The sequence below is a fragment of the Myxine glutinosa genome, chromosome 2, assembly GCF_964187855.1.
Source record: "Myxine glutinosa chromosome 2, kmMyxGlut1.1, whole genome shotgun sequence".
In the NCBI taxonomy this organism is placed as follows: Eukaryota; Metazoa; Chordata; class Myxini; order Myxiniformes; family Myxinidae; genus Myxine; species Myxine glutinosa.
In genome coordinates this window covers 209,669,028-209,684,213 of record NC_136262.1, presented here as the reverse complement: position 1 = coordinate 209,684,213, position 15,186 = coordinate 209,669,028, and the positions used below count along the sequence as shown (strand labels likewise).

The 15,186-nt window shown below is 43.3% G+C and overlaps 1 protein-coding gene across 4 annotated transcripts in view; it reads right to left on the bottom strand.

The window, feature by feature from the left end:
* Positions 1 to 23: 23 nt before the first annotated feature.
* DCTN1 (dynactin subunit 1) overlaps positions 24 to 15,186 on the bottom strand; it is a 100,408-nt gene continuing 85,245 nt past the window's right edge. For 3 of the 4 annotated variants that reach the window (XM_068106396.2, XM_068106399.2, XM_068106398.2), the window contains 11 exons: positions 14,620 to 14,781; positions 14,255 to 14,386; positions 14,024 to 14,152; positions 13,687 to 13,829; positions 10,244 to 10,386; positions 9,007 to 9,021; positions 8,686 to 8,816; positions 8,331 to 8,526; positions 2,787 to 2,884; positions 1,058 to 1,147; positions 24 to 589 (listed from right to left, as the gene is read on the bottom strand). In XM_068106396.2, the coding sequence (XP_067962497.2) occupies positions 452 to 589; positions 1,058 to 1,147; positions 2,787 to 2,884; positions 8,331 to 8,526; positions 8,686 to 8,816; positions 9,007 to 9,021; positions 10,244 to 10,386; positions 13,687 to 13,829; positions 14,024 to 14,152; positions 14,255 to 14,386; positions 14,620 to 14,781 (1,377 nt within the window). In that variant the 3' untranslated portion in view covers positions 24 to 451. The remainder of the gene's footprint in view (positions 590 to 1,057; positions 1,148 to 2,786; positions 2,885 to 8,330; positions 8,527 to 8,685; positions 8,817 to 9,006; positions 9,022 to 10,243; positions 10,387 to 13,686; positions 13,830 to 14,023; positions 14,153 to 14,254; positions 14,387 to 14,619; positions 14,782 to 15,186) is intronic. The other variant, XM_068106397.2, reaches the window with a different exon arrangement.

Genomic DNA, 15,186 nt, shown 5'->3' with positions numbered 1-15,186 from the left:
ATCAAGTCAACTGGAAAATCCACTCAGCTCGAGCACCCTTTATTTTTAGGCTTTCAAACCCATAATGATGCAAGTATACAAGGAGTGCTTAATGGACTTTGCCATAATGCAATTTCATCTGCACAAAGCTGTGACATGAAAATGACAAAACTGTTTTCTTAAGCATGAATAAAGTAATAAAATCCAAACAAACAAAGTTACAGCAAGGTGCAGTTTTCATACAAGGGAAGTAATCGTTGGTTCATGTGCAAGACTAATCCATTCCAACTTCAGATGCACATCCAAAATGTGAGTGACGAACGGCTGGCTGTGCAGGCAACCAACAACTAAAGGCAAAGTCGAAGGTGGTCCCAGGAATACCTCTGGGGGTGAAGCCCCAAATTAGCAAACAAAACCCACAATCAGGTCAGCGGTTTGAAGCTAAGCTGTATTGCCACTCCAAGCATCGGGCCTAAGGAAGGAGCTTGGCATGCAGTTCCCGAAGCTGGCTCCGCGTCAAAGTGACTCGGTGAACTTTGCCTTGGCCTGGTTGGCAGGGAAAGCTGACCTTCCCAATGCAAATGGGGTCGCCCCACTTTTCTTCCTGGGCCTGCAGGAAGATTAGTGACAACCAGGTGAAACATGTCCCTCTATTCATCAAATGAACCTTAATTGTGCTGGAGTATAACAATAACTTCAAAACATTGTGGTGGGCTTGCCAGAAAGGAAAAACACAATGCTCCAGTTGCATTCCCTTGTTTGTTTATCCTTTGTTGCGATCCAAAAGCCCAGCTGGCTTCCTAATAACTTTCAAGGAGTGGGTAAAAAAAAAATGTATGTCTAATCTGTTAAGGTCTACACTTGATAACTGCACAATTCCTGGTCGACTCTTAATGCCCTCAACTTGAGATGGACATCAAAATGCTCCTGATGGAAAGGCAGTACCACTACAAATTCTCCAAAATTAATAGCACTCAACACCCCCACATCCCACCAAAAAAAAGTTTATCTGTGCAAAATATGCTCATCAACTATATCCAGGAGCTTTATATACCGGGGGAAGTCGTGCATATAATACCTTTGAAAAGACAGGAGTTGGGAATGTAGTGAAGGCAGACTGAATTTGTGCACCGGGGTACTGGGAACTCACCAGCCTCTGCACCTCATTCTTGGAAAGAAAAGAAAAACAAAAATGTGGAACCTTAACTTCACCATGCTTGCATATAAAAATAAAAGAATCGCAAAACAGATTCAGCAACAAAAATGAAACCAAACTACAGTCGGACCCCCGACATTCGCGGTCTCAACATTGGCAGGTTCCACGTATTCACTATTGATAAATTGTGACCTGCTTCTACATTCGTGAACCCGTGTCCCCCGTTTTTGCGGTTTTTCATGGACGCAAAAAAAAAATTCCACAAGCTGCGAGCATAACACGGCTCTAAAACATATCTTCCACCAACCACGCACAAAGTAACTGGACATATGCAAAGAACATATCTTCCACAAGCTGTGAACATGACCTGCTTCTACATTCGCAGCCCTATGCTTCGATTTTTTTCATGGCTTTTCGCGGCCACATAAAAAATATTTTAGCCGTGCTATAAGCAGGCTTCGCGGGATATCCCACCATTCACACTGTGAACGTTGCGTCACAGGATATCCCACCAGCTGTGTAACACGTCATCCATGCGAGTTACTGTACTGAATGAAAACACTCCATCACATCTATTATTGCAATTAGCTGGCCCACTTTTCCCCATTGAAACAATGTCCCAACATTTGCGGATTTCTTAGAAATTCGTGGGATTTTCCTCGACATTCGTGGGATTTTCCCCGAGATTCTCTGGGATTTTCCTCGACATTTGTGGGATTTTCCTCAATAGGAGATAGCGTAACGGACGGACAGACAGGATAGGGGAGGAAAGACAGGACAGACAGAGGCGATTACAATATATTACAATACCCCCCCACCCCCCCACAATTTTTTTTCAAAAAGCGTAGGTAGAGATAACTAGAAATTATAAGGAAGCCACAGAAAATTAAAGGTTTTTTTTTAACCTGAGTATTACAGTACTATTATCTTCGTATTACATAAAAGTAAAGGTCCGTATGTGTGTCAAGTATGGTTGAAATTCTCTTGAGTGGTTCACAAGTTATTGCAGTAACAGATTTTTTTTAATTAAAGGGCATGTGACTGAAGGCCTTTGATATTTTGAACCCAAAATTTAATTACTTCATCGTCATATTACAGCCCATAGTTCTGACAAGTTTGGTCAAAATCCCGTCAGTGATTCAAAAGTTATCGTGGAAAGAAAATCATCACGTACGGATGCATAGACAACCCGAAAACAATGCCTCTGCGTCTTCGGCAGCGAAGGCATGAAAAAAAATCCCGACAATTCTCCATATCAACATCGGCAAATACACTTTAAACCAATATAAGCAAAACAAAATTGCGGCATTTTGAAGTGAATGAAAACTCGAGCATTCCCCTGCAATTTCTGATGGATGCAGCCCACGTCTTATAACTGTGGATCTCTCTCCAATTGGCTGTGAGAAACGTGGCAAGACATCCGTTTTGGGTTTTGGCCAATCGTGGGGGGAGGATGTGGCAGCAAACACAGAAAGTAATTAAATTTCCAAACATAATCCACCACTTTGTGGGGCATCTGCTGAATGAGAGAGCGATGCAAAATAGCCAACGATGATCAGGTCGAATGATGCTAAGCTTTGCAAATTCCGAATTGTCGTTAACGCGACAACCAACGGATAAGGTAACATTAAGAATCCCAGTTAATGATCACCTTCAGGTTTTCAACATTTTCCTTCATGATACTGAGCTTCATCGTGTCCTCCAGCAGCTTGTTTGCTGGACTACCTTTCTCCACTGCTGGGAATGTGCCTGAAGTGAAACAGCCATAGAAAGAGAACAATGTTGAACCGAAACGGCTACAAAACGAGTAGAAAGAATAGAAATATCAGAGTAACTGAAAAAATAGAACCGCACTCTTCGACGTCAACAGATATTGCCTCTGCCCACATCATTATACTTGTACCAACTTTGATTTAAACCATCAAGTAATCACAGTTTTACCTGACATGACCTCTCTGACCTTTGACACTGAAAACGAATCAGTTCATCTACGCATACAACAACAACAACAACAACAACAACAGGCATTTTAAGGCCATTTTCCCTGCCAGAGCGGGGGTTAGCCGTTCATCTATGCATCATAACATATATTATACTTGTAAAAGGCTTGGTCAAAATCTCATCACTGGTTTACAAGTTAGCTCGGTAACATAATTTTTACTTAACCGTACCTCAGACCTTTCACCTCTTGACCCCATAATCGAATCCGTTTATCTTTACATCATTATACATACCTGTACCAAATTTTATTTAGATCCTTTCATCGGTTCTTAAGTTATCGCGGTAACGAAAACCGATCACGGACGCATGGAGAATATACATTAACTAGTGAAACACCCGTGCGAAACCCATGGGCATAGATAGACGTGTATGGCCTTTGGACATTGCGAGTTGGATGTTGCATGAAGAGTTTTACACAATGGTTACTGGAAACTCGACAGACCCAGAAATGATGTAATCTACACAATTTATTTACTTCACGTGATATGTGAATACATGTCCTTGCATATGGGGAATAGAGTTTGTAATGTGTAATTCCACGTAATGCAAAATGTGAGGCATCAAATCTTCCCCCCTCCCTCCTCATCACACACACTGCACAGGGGAGAGGATCGCACACAGGTTAGAGGAGAGAGGGTAAAGGAAAGAGTAGGTGGTAGGTAGGGGGAAGGGTATGGGAAAGAATGGAGAGAGAGGTGGGAGAGTGACAATTCTACTTTGACTTGAGGGAGGAGAGGGGAGAGGGAGAGAAGGGCGAAGAACCTGCATTGACTGACTTATTTATACTGTTCATTTTTAAACTTAAAAACATCGACTACATTTCACTTTACAAATGAAAAAATTGCTTAAAACCAAACATAATTATTTAATAAATATTGTATCCATAGTTTGTCCACAAATACGATTTATTACATACAAAGTTTTTCAAAGTATTGTTTAATTACATAGTTCGAATAGAGTCAATTCGCCTTAAATAAACTCTTTATATATACCCCGGGAATATGAAACAACATATAATAATTACACAACGGTGCGATCCCCAACTTCAGTTTTCCGTCGCTGTACTTTTACTTATGAAGTAACATAAATAATAACTAATTCCCTAGTAGGGAATCATCCCCACCCTCCTCTCCACCCCCTCTCCTTTCCCCGTCCCCACATCACATCTGACCAGATACATTCAAAACGGCTTTGAGAATGCATTTCACGAATTTTCTCAACTTTTGCTGCAGCTGAGTGTTAAACCATCTTAGCGACTACGAAACACGAAGTCTTTATGAAACATGAAACAAGAAGGACTTTATATTGCAGGCCTTAATTTCATTTCAAATGCTTTTTGGTGTAAAAACGCAAACTTCCGTCCAATTTTAAAACAGCTGTTCACCACCATCTCTGTTCTGTTCAGCCAAAAACAGCTGTTCACCATGATCTTTTCTACCACCGCTAATTTCACCCCAAATCCACTTTTTTGAAATACCAACTTCTTTCCTGGAAGTCCTTGCAGTGTTCATATGTTTTATACCTCTCCCACCTCCCCCCAAGCCCTCTCCCTTCCACAGTTCTCTCGATGTCCCTGCTCTCAAATGTTGTGTTTGTGTGCTTCCCCTTCTCTCCCCCATCTTGTCTACCGCTCCCCCTATTATATGTTTTGTGTGTCTGTTTGATTTTTTTTTTGTGATAAATGTTAGCTCTTTCACGAGCCTCGATTCTGTATACAAAAAATTAAAAAATAAAAAATAAATTAATCATCTTCCAAAACTTTGATCTTATCAACCAACCCCCGTTAATTCACCCCAGATACACTTTTTTGAAATACCGACTTCTTTCCTGGAAGTTATAGCAGTGTCCATGTGTTTTATACCTCTCCCACCCCCACCCCACTTCCCATGCCCTCCCCCCCCCGAAGCCCTCTCCCTCCCACAGATCTCCCGATGTCCCTGTTTTCTACTGTTGTACTTGTGTGCTTCCCTCTCTCTCCATCTTGTCTCCCGCTCCCTTTATCATATGTTTTATGTGTCAGTTTGTTTTTATGTGATTTAATGTTAGCTCTTACACGAGCCTCAATCTTGTATACAAAAAGAAAAAAAAAGTCAGATGATTAATTAGAGTCGAGAGAAAGCCATGAAAGAGTCTCAATGGAGTTTATTGCAGGCCTTAATTTCATTGCAAATGCTTTTTGGTGTAAAAACGCTAACTTCCGTCCAATTTTCTTCCTGTTCTTTTTTTTTTTTTTTTGGATGCAAGATCGAGGCTCGTGAAAGAACGAACATTAATCACACAAAAAGTCAAACCGACACATAAAACACGAAATAAGGGGAGCGGTAGACAAGATGGGGAGAGAGGGGGAAGGACACAAACACAACATTTGAGAGCAGGGACATCGAGAGAAATGTGGGAGGGGGAGGGCTTGGGGGGAGGTGGGAGAGGTATAAAACATATGAACACTGCAAGGACTTCCAGGAAAGAAGTTGGAATTTCAAAAAAGTGTATCTGGGGTGAATTAGCGGGGGTAGAAAAGATCAAGGTTTTGGATGGGGGAAGATAAGAGATGGTGGTGAACAGCTGTTTTAAAGACCTGGAGGGAGGAGTGGGATTGAAGGGAGTGGGGGAGTTTGTTCCAGAGGCGGGAGAAAAGGGGAATGAAAGAGTGAAGGTGAGCAGTGAGCCTAGATTTTGGCAGTTTAACCATTAGAGGGTTGCTGGCAGATCTTGTGGAACCTGCAGGAATATTAGGGGGACAGAGCACAGAGAGAGCTGGGGGAGCAAGGCCGGAGAGGAGTCGGTAGAAGACAGAAAGACCACCAACCTGCCTGCAGTGAGTGAGTGAAAGGCCCTCGGAGTAAGCTTCATCGCAGGAGATTCCAATGATTAGGGGGACAGAGCCCCCCTAATCATTGGGTGATGCAAAAGAGAGGGTGATTCTGAAAGCTTTGGTTTCAACAGCATGAAGGCGAGCTAGGTGAGAGGCAGGAGCACCGGCCCATAGGGGAGAACAGTATTCCATTGAGCTGCAGATGAAAGCCTTGTATGTGGTGAGGAGCTCAGGTGTGCCAAGGAAGGACTTCGCACGACGGAGGATGCCCAGTCGGCGACTGGCTTTGGAGGCCAGCTTGGAAATGTGGTTTTCCCAAGAAAGATCATGGCAGATAGTGAGACCCAAAAGCTTGAGCGACAGAACTTCTTGGAGAGGATTGTTGAGAGAGTTGATGGGAGGGTTTTCCAGTCGGTCTTTTCGGAGAGACATAGTAAGAGTGTGAGATTTGTCAGGATTGAAAGACATGTTCCACTTGTTTGACCAGTCTGATTTTGTCCAGGTCTGCAGAGAGTGAGGAGGCTGCAGACTGCCGATCTGAGGGATGAGGGATGGAGCGGCAGATAGTGGAGTCATCAGCAAAGAGATCTAGAGGATTTTCCAGAGAGTCGGAGAGATCATTGATGAAGACCTGAAATAGCACAGGGCCCAGAACACTACCTTGGGGAACTCCAGCCAGAACAGGAAGGGGAGATGAGAGAAATACATTCAGGGCCACACGTTGACTACGACCAGAGAGGAAGTCCGCAAGCCATGCATGGAGACTTCTATGGATACCATAGGAGGAGAGTTTGGTGAGCAGAGCTGGGTGCCAGACCGTATCGAAGGCACGTGATATGTCGAGGTAGACAGCTCTGATTTCCTGTTCGGCATCGAGGACCTCCATCCATTGTTGAGACAGCAGAAGCAACATGTCCAGAGTAGAATGACCTGGTCTGAATCCAAATTGATGATCATTTGGAAATCCTGGACCTTCCATTGGAGAAGAGGAAGGATTTGATATCCGAAGCAATGATGGATTCCATGACTTTGCTGATAATTGGGAGCAAGCTGATTGGTCTGTAGTTGCAAGGATCTGTTTTTGCACCTTTTTGGTGTAAAGCGGTAATGTTTGCTGATTTTGAAGATGCTGGCAGATGACCTTGAGCAAAAGAGAGGGTGAAAAGAACAGAGAGAGGGTGAGATAGAGCGACAGAGCAGGATTTTAGGACCCGTGGGCTGATGCCGTCTGGTCCAGTTGCAGAATCAGAGTCGAGGTTTGACAAAAACTTCTCCACCTTGTCAGGAGAGAAGGACAGAGTCTTAAACATCAGAGTTTTAGAAACATCAGATCAACAGAGTCTTAAACCATCCCAGCGATTATTTTAAAAATTCCCTTTTTAAGGCCATTTTCCCTGCTAGAGCGGGGGTTAGACTTGCGGTCCCCATGACAATCATCATGGTTCCCTTTTTGAGGCAATGTTTTTTATGGCCGGATGCCCTTCCTGACACCAACCCTTTAGTCGCCTCTTATGACATGCAGGGATATGGTGTACCTGTTCTAAACAAGGGCACACACCGGCACATTCATCCCAGCTTGCTGGTACTCAATTTTCTGACTTCGGAAGGATGACAGGCTGAGTCAACCCCCCTGGCGTTAATTCAACGATCGACCGGGATTCAAACTCAGGATCCTAGGATCCCAAGCCGGCACCCTAACCGCTAAGCCAACACCAGGCTAGATCCTAGCGATTATGAAAAATGAAATCAGATATAGACCATCTTTAAGATAAAACTTAAATCCACTAAATTGGGTTTAAATTGGATAAAACTTAATCGACCACTAAGAGTTAAGATAAAACCATGGCAGAGTGAGGAAGGAGCCTAACAAAAGAGGCCTCAGAGCTATGTGGTTCAAACAAAATGGTGGAGATTTGATGTTGAAGCCCCTCCCAGAACGGGTGTAGCCACTCCCTCAACGGGGGAAACCCCACCCATGAAGGGACGGACGTTACACGGCCTGGAGGAGAGTATTATAGTACATTGAAAATCCACTCTTGCCTGAAACAACAAAAATGGCTGCATTTTTGATTTCTGGATATCATTTCGAGCATGTGGATGCTGGGTATAACAATCCCTGAACCATCAGCGATTGCGGTGCAGCAAATAATTTAACAAACCAGCACTTAACTGTCAAAGCATCAATCAATCAATTATCGGGTGTCCCCAAGTCCGTCCAGGGAGAGGAGGGAAAAGGGTGTTAGCTCTAATACGTTCTCTTTATGATGTAAAAAAAACCCCCAGCAAACACTGGATGTTCGCTTCACATTTTTGTATTGTACGAGTTCATTGTGATAGCCCTGAGGGCATAATCACATGCAGTCATCAAGCCAAGAGAAATACCTGGCTTTCGATGAGAAATATCCACGACACGGGTTGTGACGCATGTGTGCTGCAACGATTCCAGCAGTTTATCAGTTTTACGACTCAGAATGATCAAGGAGTCAGCTTGTTGAGCATCAGAGTCTGGTTTACTCGATCCTCGCCAATGCATGCGAATGGGTTTCAGAGAGCTAAAGTCAGCTTTCATCTTCTCTGCCTGAACATACGTACAAATGCAGATGGGGTGACACCATGAGGCTTAAAGTGGCAGATAAAATGGAGCTACACAGAGTATGAATGAAACTTTACTGCTTAAAGAAAATGCCCTAGGGGCACCATGCAATAAGTATTCCAGTCAACCAAAACCATTCCATACTTTTAATCGGCTGTTCTCCTTCTTGAGGTGCTTGAGGGAAATGTTAAGTGCCTCAACCTGCTGAACAAGTAACGGTGATTCTTTTATCTCCATCGGTCCTGTCTCTCCGAGTCCCACCATCTGGCCAGTTCCTTCATAATATGCACATAAGACAACCATCAGTTATACAATCACATCATCCCGACTACACACATCAACTTGTATCATTGGAAATGGGATATGTATCGGACCTAATTTTAATCACAAATAACAACTTCAATTAAAAAAAAAAATTTAATGATGACAAATTTCTCAACACAAGTTCATGAAAGTTTCCTGTACCTGCTTCCTGATCATCTGTACAATGCGACAAAGGAAAAGAAGAGAAGCCAGAATGAGGAACTGTCGGATGTTTGGACAGCATAAAAGCGAACAAACAATTTCAAAATATTTGCAATAAGCAATTTAACTCGTCTTACTGCAAACGTTAGCTGATCAAAATCCCTGAACCTCACAAACAACATAACCATCGGCAGGATAGCGAGACACAATTACCGAGCGCGTGGGGAAGGACTAACTTGGTGGAAGCATCTGATTAAGGTTCACCAAGCAGCACCGACTCCGAACCAAATTTGACAACATATAGACAAAGGCATCGTGATAGTGGATTTCACCACCTTTTGCTCCATTGTTACGAAATTTGGTTATATATAGTCTGCCGCTATCCTGCCGATCATATATATATAGTGCAGAGATCTCCAGATTCGGTATGAATCTGCAGCACCTTCCAAAATGGCTCCATAGGCCACAAAACCATTGAGCAGTTTGATTTGGTGCAGTTTGGAGTCTGATTAAATTCCAAGCTTGAACTTTTGAGAGGAGAGAGAGTTATAAATTCTCCAGAGTGCTTGAGTACCAACTTTCAAAGTCTATCCAGTCCCATTCTTCCCTCTAGGGCTTAAAGATGGCTGTTCACTCCTACCTCAGGTCATTATCTCTTCTCTACCCCCAACTGACTCCATTCACAAGTTGTTTTTTTGTATTCCCTTTTTCCAGGTTATTGTTATTTTTTCCTACTCATCCTCTCTTTTCGTTCGTTGTTAGTTGGCTTGCCCCTTTTTCTTCCTCTTCTTTCTGTGTTTTATTCACTTCATATTCCCCTTCCCTTGATCTCATTCTCACTTCTATTCTGCTGTGTTGTTTCCCCCCTTTCCATTTTGTTCCATTCCATTCTGCTCTAGCTCTTCCACGAGCCTTGACCGTGTATACAAAAAACCCCAAAAAGAAACATTCACGACCACAAAAATTAGTAATCGGTGGAGATTATGCATTTTGCACGCCTTGCCAAAAATGCAATAAAAGTTGCTTCTGTGCACTTACATGGACAGCCCTTTGCTTATAATGTCTAAAATAAATGGAGGCTGCTACTCGAATGCTGTACACAGTATAGTATAGGATAAACACCAAATTTGGTCTGCATAGGGAAGGAAGTACAAAAGGCCATTTGAATGTGTCTCATCATCACTCCACCCCTCCCCCCCCCCCCCCCCCTCCCACCCCTTTTAACAAGTGTGCACACCTGTTATAGTGCTAGAAACCTGTGCCCCACGATAATCGACAGAGCGCCGAGGCATGTTGCTGAGCCGCTGTTTCAGCTCGGCTTTCTCCGACTCCAGCTGGTCGATGTCCGCCTGAAGAGCGTCCATCGTTTCCTCAAACTCCCTGTGGAAGCGAAGCATTTTCTCTAAATGGGCTAAATAGACGGGTCAATTTATGAGAAAAAAACCACCCTAACCCCAAAAAAAATTGCTACAAAAGGTTTTTCAACGGTTTTTGGTACTATTTGACATCAGGAATAACATTAAAAATCTAATAAAATCGGACCACCGGAAAGCTGTTATTTTCAAGATGGCGTGCAAGATGGCCGCCAATACCCTAAAATGGCTACGTCATTTATAATTCACCCTAGAGTTGTAATTTTGGTGTCCACCCCTGGGTTTTAGGGGTCAAGAATCCCATTAAGACCATATTGTCCCTACATTCCATGTCCCAAACCTCAGAAACCGATCTCCACTTCGGGCATCAGACGTTTCGTCGTCATAAATGGAGTGATTTCCACCCTTGCTTCGATCGGGTTCCCCACCTTGAGTTTTGACAAGAGGGAGCGGGGTCCCCCACGGGGTACTTCGGGCTGTACCCTGCCCATATGTAGTTGTAATTGTCATGGTTCTCTTTTTGAGGCAATGTTTTTCTGGCCGGATGCCCTTCCTGACGCCAACCCTTTTAGTCGCCTCTTACGACAAGCAGGGATACGGTGTACCTATTCTAAACCGGGGTACACACCGGGATAAAGACTGATTCCTTCGGCAAAGACAATATTGGAATGTTGTGATGATCGTTGTGACAATTGGTCTTTCACCATGAAAGGTCACATTGAATACTATGGTGGTGATCTACATGCTGCAGACTGTTTGTATCACCATTCATGTAGTGGAAATTTCCAGTCTGGGGTTGACGTACCCCTGCAGTTTTGGAGTGGTCATGAAGCAAAGCGTAAAAAATCCGGACGACCAAAGGATCAAGACCAGGAGCAAGCATTCTTCAAAATGTGCTCCTACCTTGAGATCAATGATGAAGAACAACTGACTATTTGAGACCTTAGAGATAAAATGAAAGAGTTTCTGACTGGTAAAGATTCAGTTCCATATGGCAATCAGTATCTCAAAAACCAACTGAAGGAACGATATGAAAACTCTATTTATAATCGCAGAAGGTAAGGTCTTCATGATATCGTGACAATGAGAGAAAAGTACTGGAGGTTTGACACGCGGAAGCGGGATGAATTAAGAACAGCGATCATTGTGGACAATGTCTACACCCATAACATCCGAGTACAACAATGCCATGCAAGAATTCAACAACCTCTCCTACACAACAAGTAAGCAGCATAAAGAATAGACTGAAACGGGATCAAGAGAGATTCGTCTGACCTGTCAAAGATTAGTTCAAAACGAAATGCCTGCACACCTTTTTCTCTAGACTCTTTCTTGAGAAATGTTGTTAATGGTGTAGTGGCTACAGCAGATGTGAATGTACATGAATGTGAGTCAGTTGGAAGGAAAATCAATGAAAAAATGATTGGGCAGCCTGCTTTCACATTCTCTTTCAAACGGAAAGACAAAGCCAAAACCCTCGGAGATATGTCTACCGTCAAGGTTGCTCCTTAACAGACCATTGACCCTGCCCTGTTGTTCCAACGGTTTCTGGTAGTGTACAAAACAGGAGACCTTTCATTGCAAGACGTTATGAGTTATGAGCTCAGCCCATTCCCTCCTGTCCTTTTTGAGGCCAGAAACGTTTTCCGAAAGGCTGATAAGCCTCAATTAGCTCATGCTATCATTGATCATTCGAGCAAAGGTGTCAAGTGAAGCCATCGCAGATTCTGCTCCAAAAACTGAACATTATGTCCTTGACGGAGGCTCCTTGCTGCATCGTTTACTGTGGAAGACAGGAGACAGTTATGGTGCAATAACGCAGGCATATGCAGGCTTCACCATTCGCCATTATGCTTCGGCAACCGTGGTCTTTGATGGGTATGGTGGAGGTCCGTCCATTAAGGACAATACACACCAACGGTGTGAGCAGAATATCCATCCAGTTTTCAAATTCACTCCAGAGACAGAGTTTTAAGGCAAAAAGGATGATTTTTTGTCAAGAGATAGCAACAAGCAAGGACTAATCAATCTCATAAGTGATGAACTGAGGAAAAGGGACTGCAATGTGATCAATGCACGTGGGGATGCAGACGTTGATATTGTTAAAGCTGCAGTCAAAACCTCGTGTCACCAATCTACCACTTTGATTGGGGAAGATACTGACCTATTAGTTTTGCTCCTATACCATGGCACACAGATAACAAGGAACTATATTTCCGTTCAGACAACACATCTAAGGCTACCAAAGTATATAACATCAACCGACTACAAGCAATCCTAGGTAAGGACCTGTGTTCACAGTTACTCTTCATTCACGCCTTCACTGGTCTAAGTGAAGGTGATACAACCTCCAGAATTTTTGGTATTGGTAAGAAGTCAGCCTTCCAAAAGCTTATGAAAGGCGATTCCATTATACAATCTTGCGCAAATACATTCGTTCTCCCAAGTCAACCAAGGGATGTGATAGAGGACCTCGGCAGCAAAGCGATGGCTGTCATGTTTGGTGGCAATTGCATAGATTCGCTTGCATCATTGCGCTACAACATGTTCGTTATGAATAGCGTCTGCAAAATCGTTTGTGACACCTGAACGTCTCCCCCCTACTGCATCCTCAACCAAATTTCACCGCCTCAGAACTTACTACCAGATCATGGTCTGGATTGGGAGGGAAGGTGACATGGATGTCATGAACTGGGGTTGGAAACTGGAGGACAATCAGTTGGTTCAAATAATGTTAGAAATGAACGCTGCCCCTGATAATCTCATGAGATGATACATTGCAACTGCTCAACTGTCTGTAGAACACCCCGTTGTAGCTGTAGAGGATACGGACTACCTTGTCATAGAGTTTGTGGACCGTGCCAACTTGAAACATGTGACAATCCATATAACCAGTCTATAGAGGAAGAGCAAGATTGACAATGAATCATTACCTGATTACTCAATGGTACTCGGGGTAGACACCAAAATTACAACACTAGGCTGAATAATAAATGACTTATAGCCATTTTAGGGTATTGGAGGCCATCTTGGACACCATCTTGAAAATAACAGCTTTCCGGTGGTTCAATTTTATTAGATTTTTAATATGTTATTCCTGATGTCCAATAGTACGAAAAACCGTTGAAAAACCTTTTGCAGCAATTTTTTTGGGGTCAAACTGTATATTGACCCGCCTAAAACGATGGCATTGCCAACACGAGCAACAAAATTAAGCCGATACCCATTTTTGAAAACACACACTTGTAAATGGAATTTGAAAATACGAACAAAATTAAATGAAGCACATTGTAGGAATTGCAAGCACCTCTCCTTATTCTTCAGCTGGGTTGATATTTTGTCGAGCTGCGACTGGATCTTTTCCACACGCTCGTCAGCATCACGTGCGGCACTGTCCACTTTCTTCTCCAACAAGCTGAGCCGGACGGATGCTTCACTCAGTTCCTCACCCTATGGGGAGGACAACCAAGTCAGGTGTCACTCTCAAGGTAAGCATGTGTTTGCAATTGGAGGTGAGGGGGATAGAGGAATACAGGGGTGGAAGACACAAGGAAATTAAACCTTCCATCGGAGATAAACCAGCTTCCCGTTTAAAGTACATCCATACTTAGCAGGTTATGAGGATACATTTTAATTCCGCCTACCTTTATCTTAAGTGACCTTTTCAACTCCTTGATTACAGTCTCGCGGTCCTCTAGTTTTAAGCCAAGACCTTCGGCGTCTGTGATCTCGGCCTTTAGTGCTGCGGCACGGATCTCCACAGGTGGCATAACCTGTACAACAAACGCACACCAAAAAGGCTCCGATTAGCCATTTCGTGTAGCCAGTAAGTAGACTATCAAATGTTTAAAGCCTCGGAATAACGAATGACTTACCTTCCGTTGGGGCTTTTCTGCATCAAACTCTCCCTCCTGCATGGCGGTTACAAGCTTATTCATGGTGGATATCACCACGTTGCAGGACTGGTTGAGGCAGTCATATGGCTGCATGTTCTGAATCGCGTAAATCTGCGCAGGAAATATTTCAAGAAAGGAACACACGCAGCAAAGTAGTGATGTGTTCGATTATGGAATCTGGAACCTTCGTCATCGGAACGTGCTCACAAAACAAGCCCATCTCAATCAAAGGCCTCATTCCTGATATTCCCTTTAAAACCCTTCAGGCCTTCATGACATTTGACATTTAAGACGTTAAAAAATGAATGAAGGCACAGCACAGCATACATTTCAGCTTTTCCCACCTGTTCTGTGGCCTTGGTCATAAGATCGTCCAAGCGACTGGGGTTCATACCCTCATTTTCTGGCAATGTTGCCAACATCTGTGCTGCGACGGCTGCTACCTCTTGCAGAGAGGCCACCACCCAGCTCAGGTGCCGCCTGCAATCTTGCAGCATGTCAATTACCTGCAAATGCAAGGAATCCGCTCTTTTTGGAATATCCTATGAAAAAATCCTCCTGCCTTTTTGGCTTACCAACTGCAACAGAGCAAGAAATAAAACTGTGGTTAAGACAAAACTGCTGTGAAGGTCATATAATGGAAGAAACTCTGATACGGCTCAATAAAAATTTAGTTTGTAGACGTGAACTTCCTATGTACAGCCACCAGGAGGGGTTGAATCCATGATTAATGTGATGCTACTGTCAAAATTGAATAATGGCAGTAGGGTTACAGTGATCAAGGATTGAAAAACAAAAGTTGTGTGTACAATGGGAATGTAGCACATCATTTATAATCTATGATAATAAAAGGAGCCAAGCGTGCATCCATATGTGCATTTAATTTCCACTCTTTGGTTTGATAAGTTCAC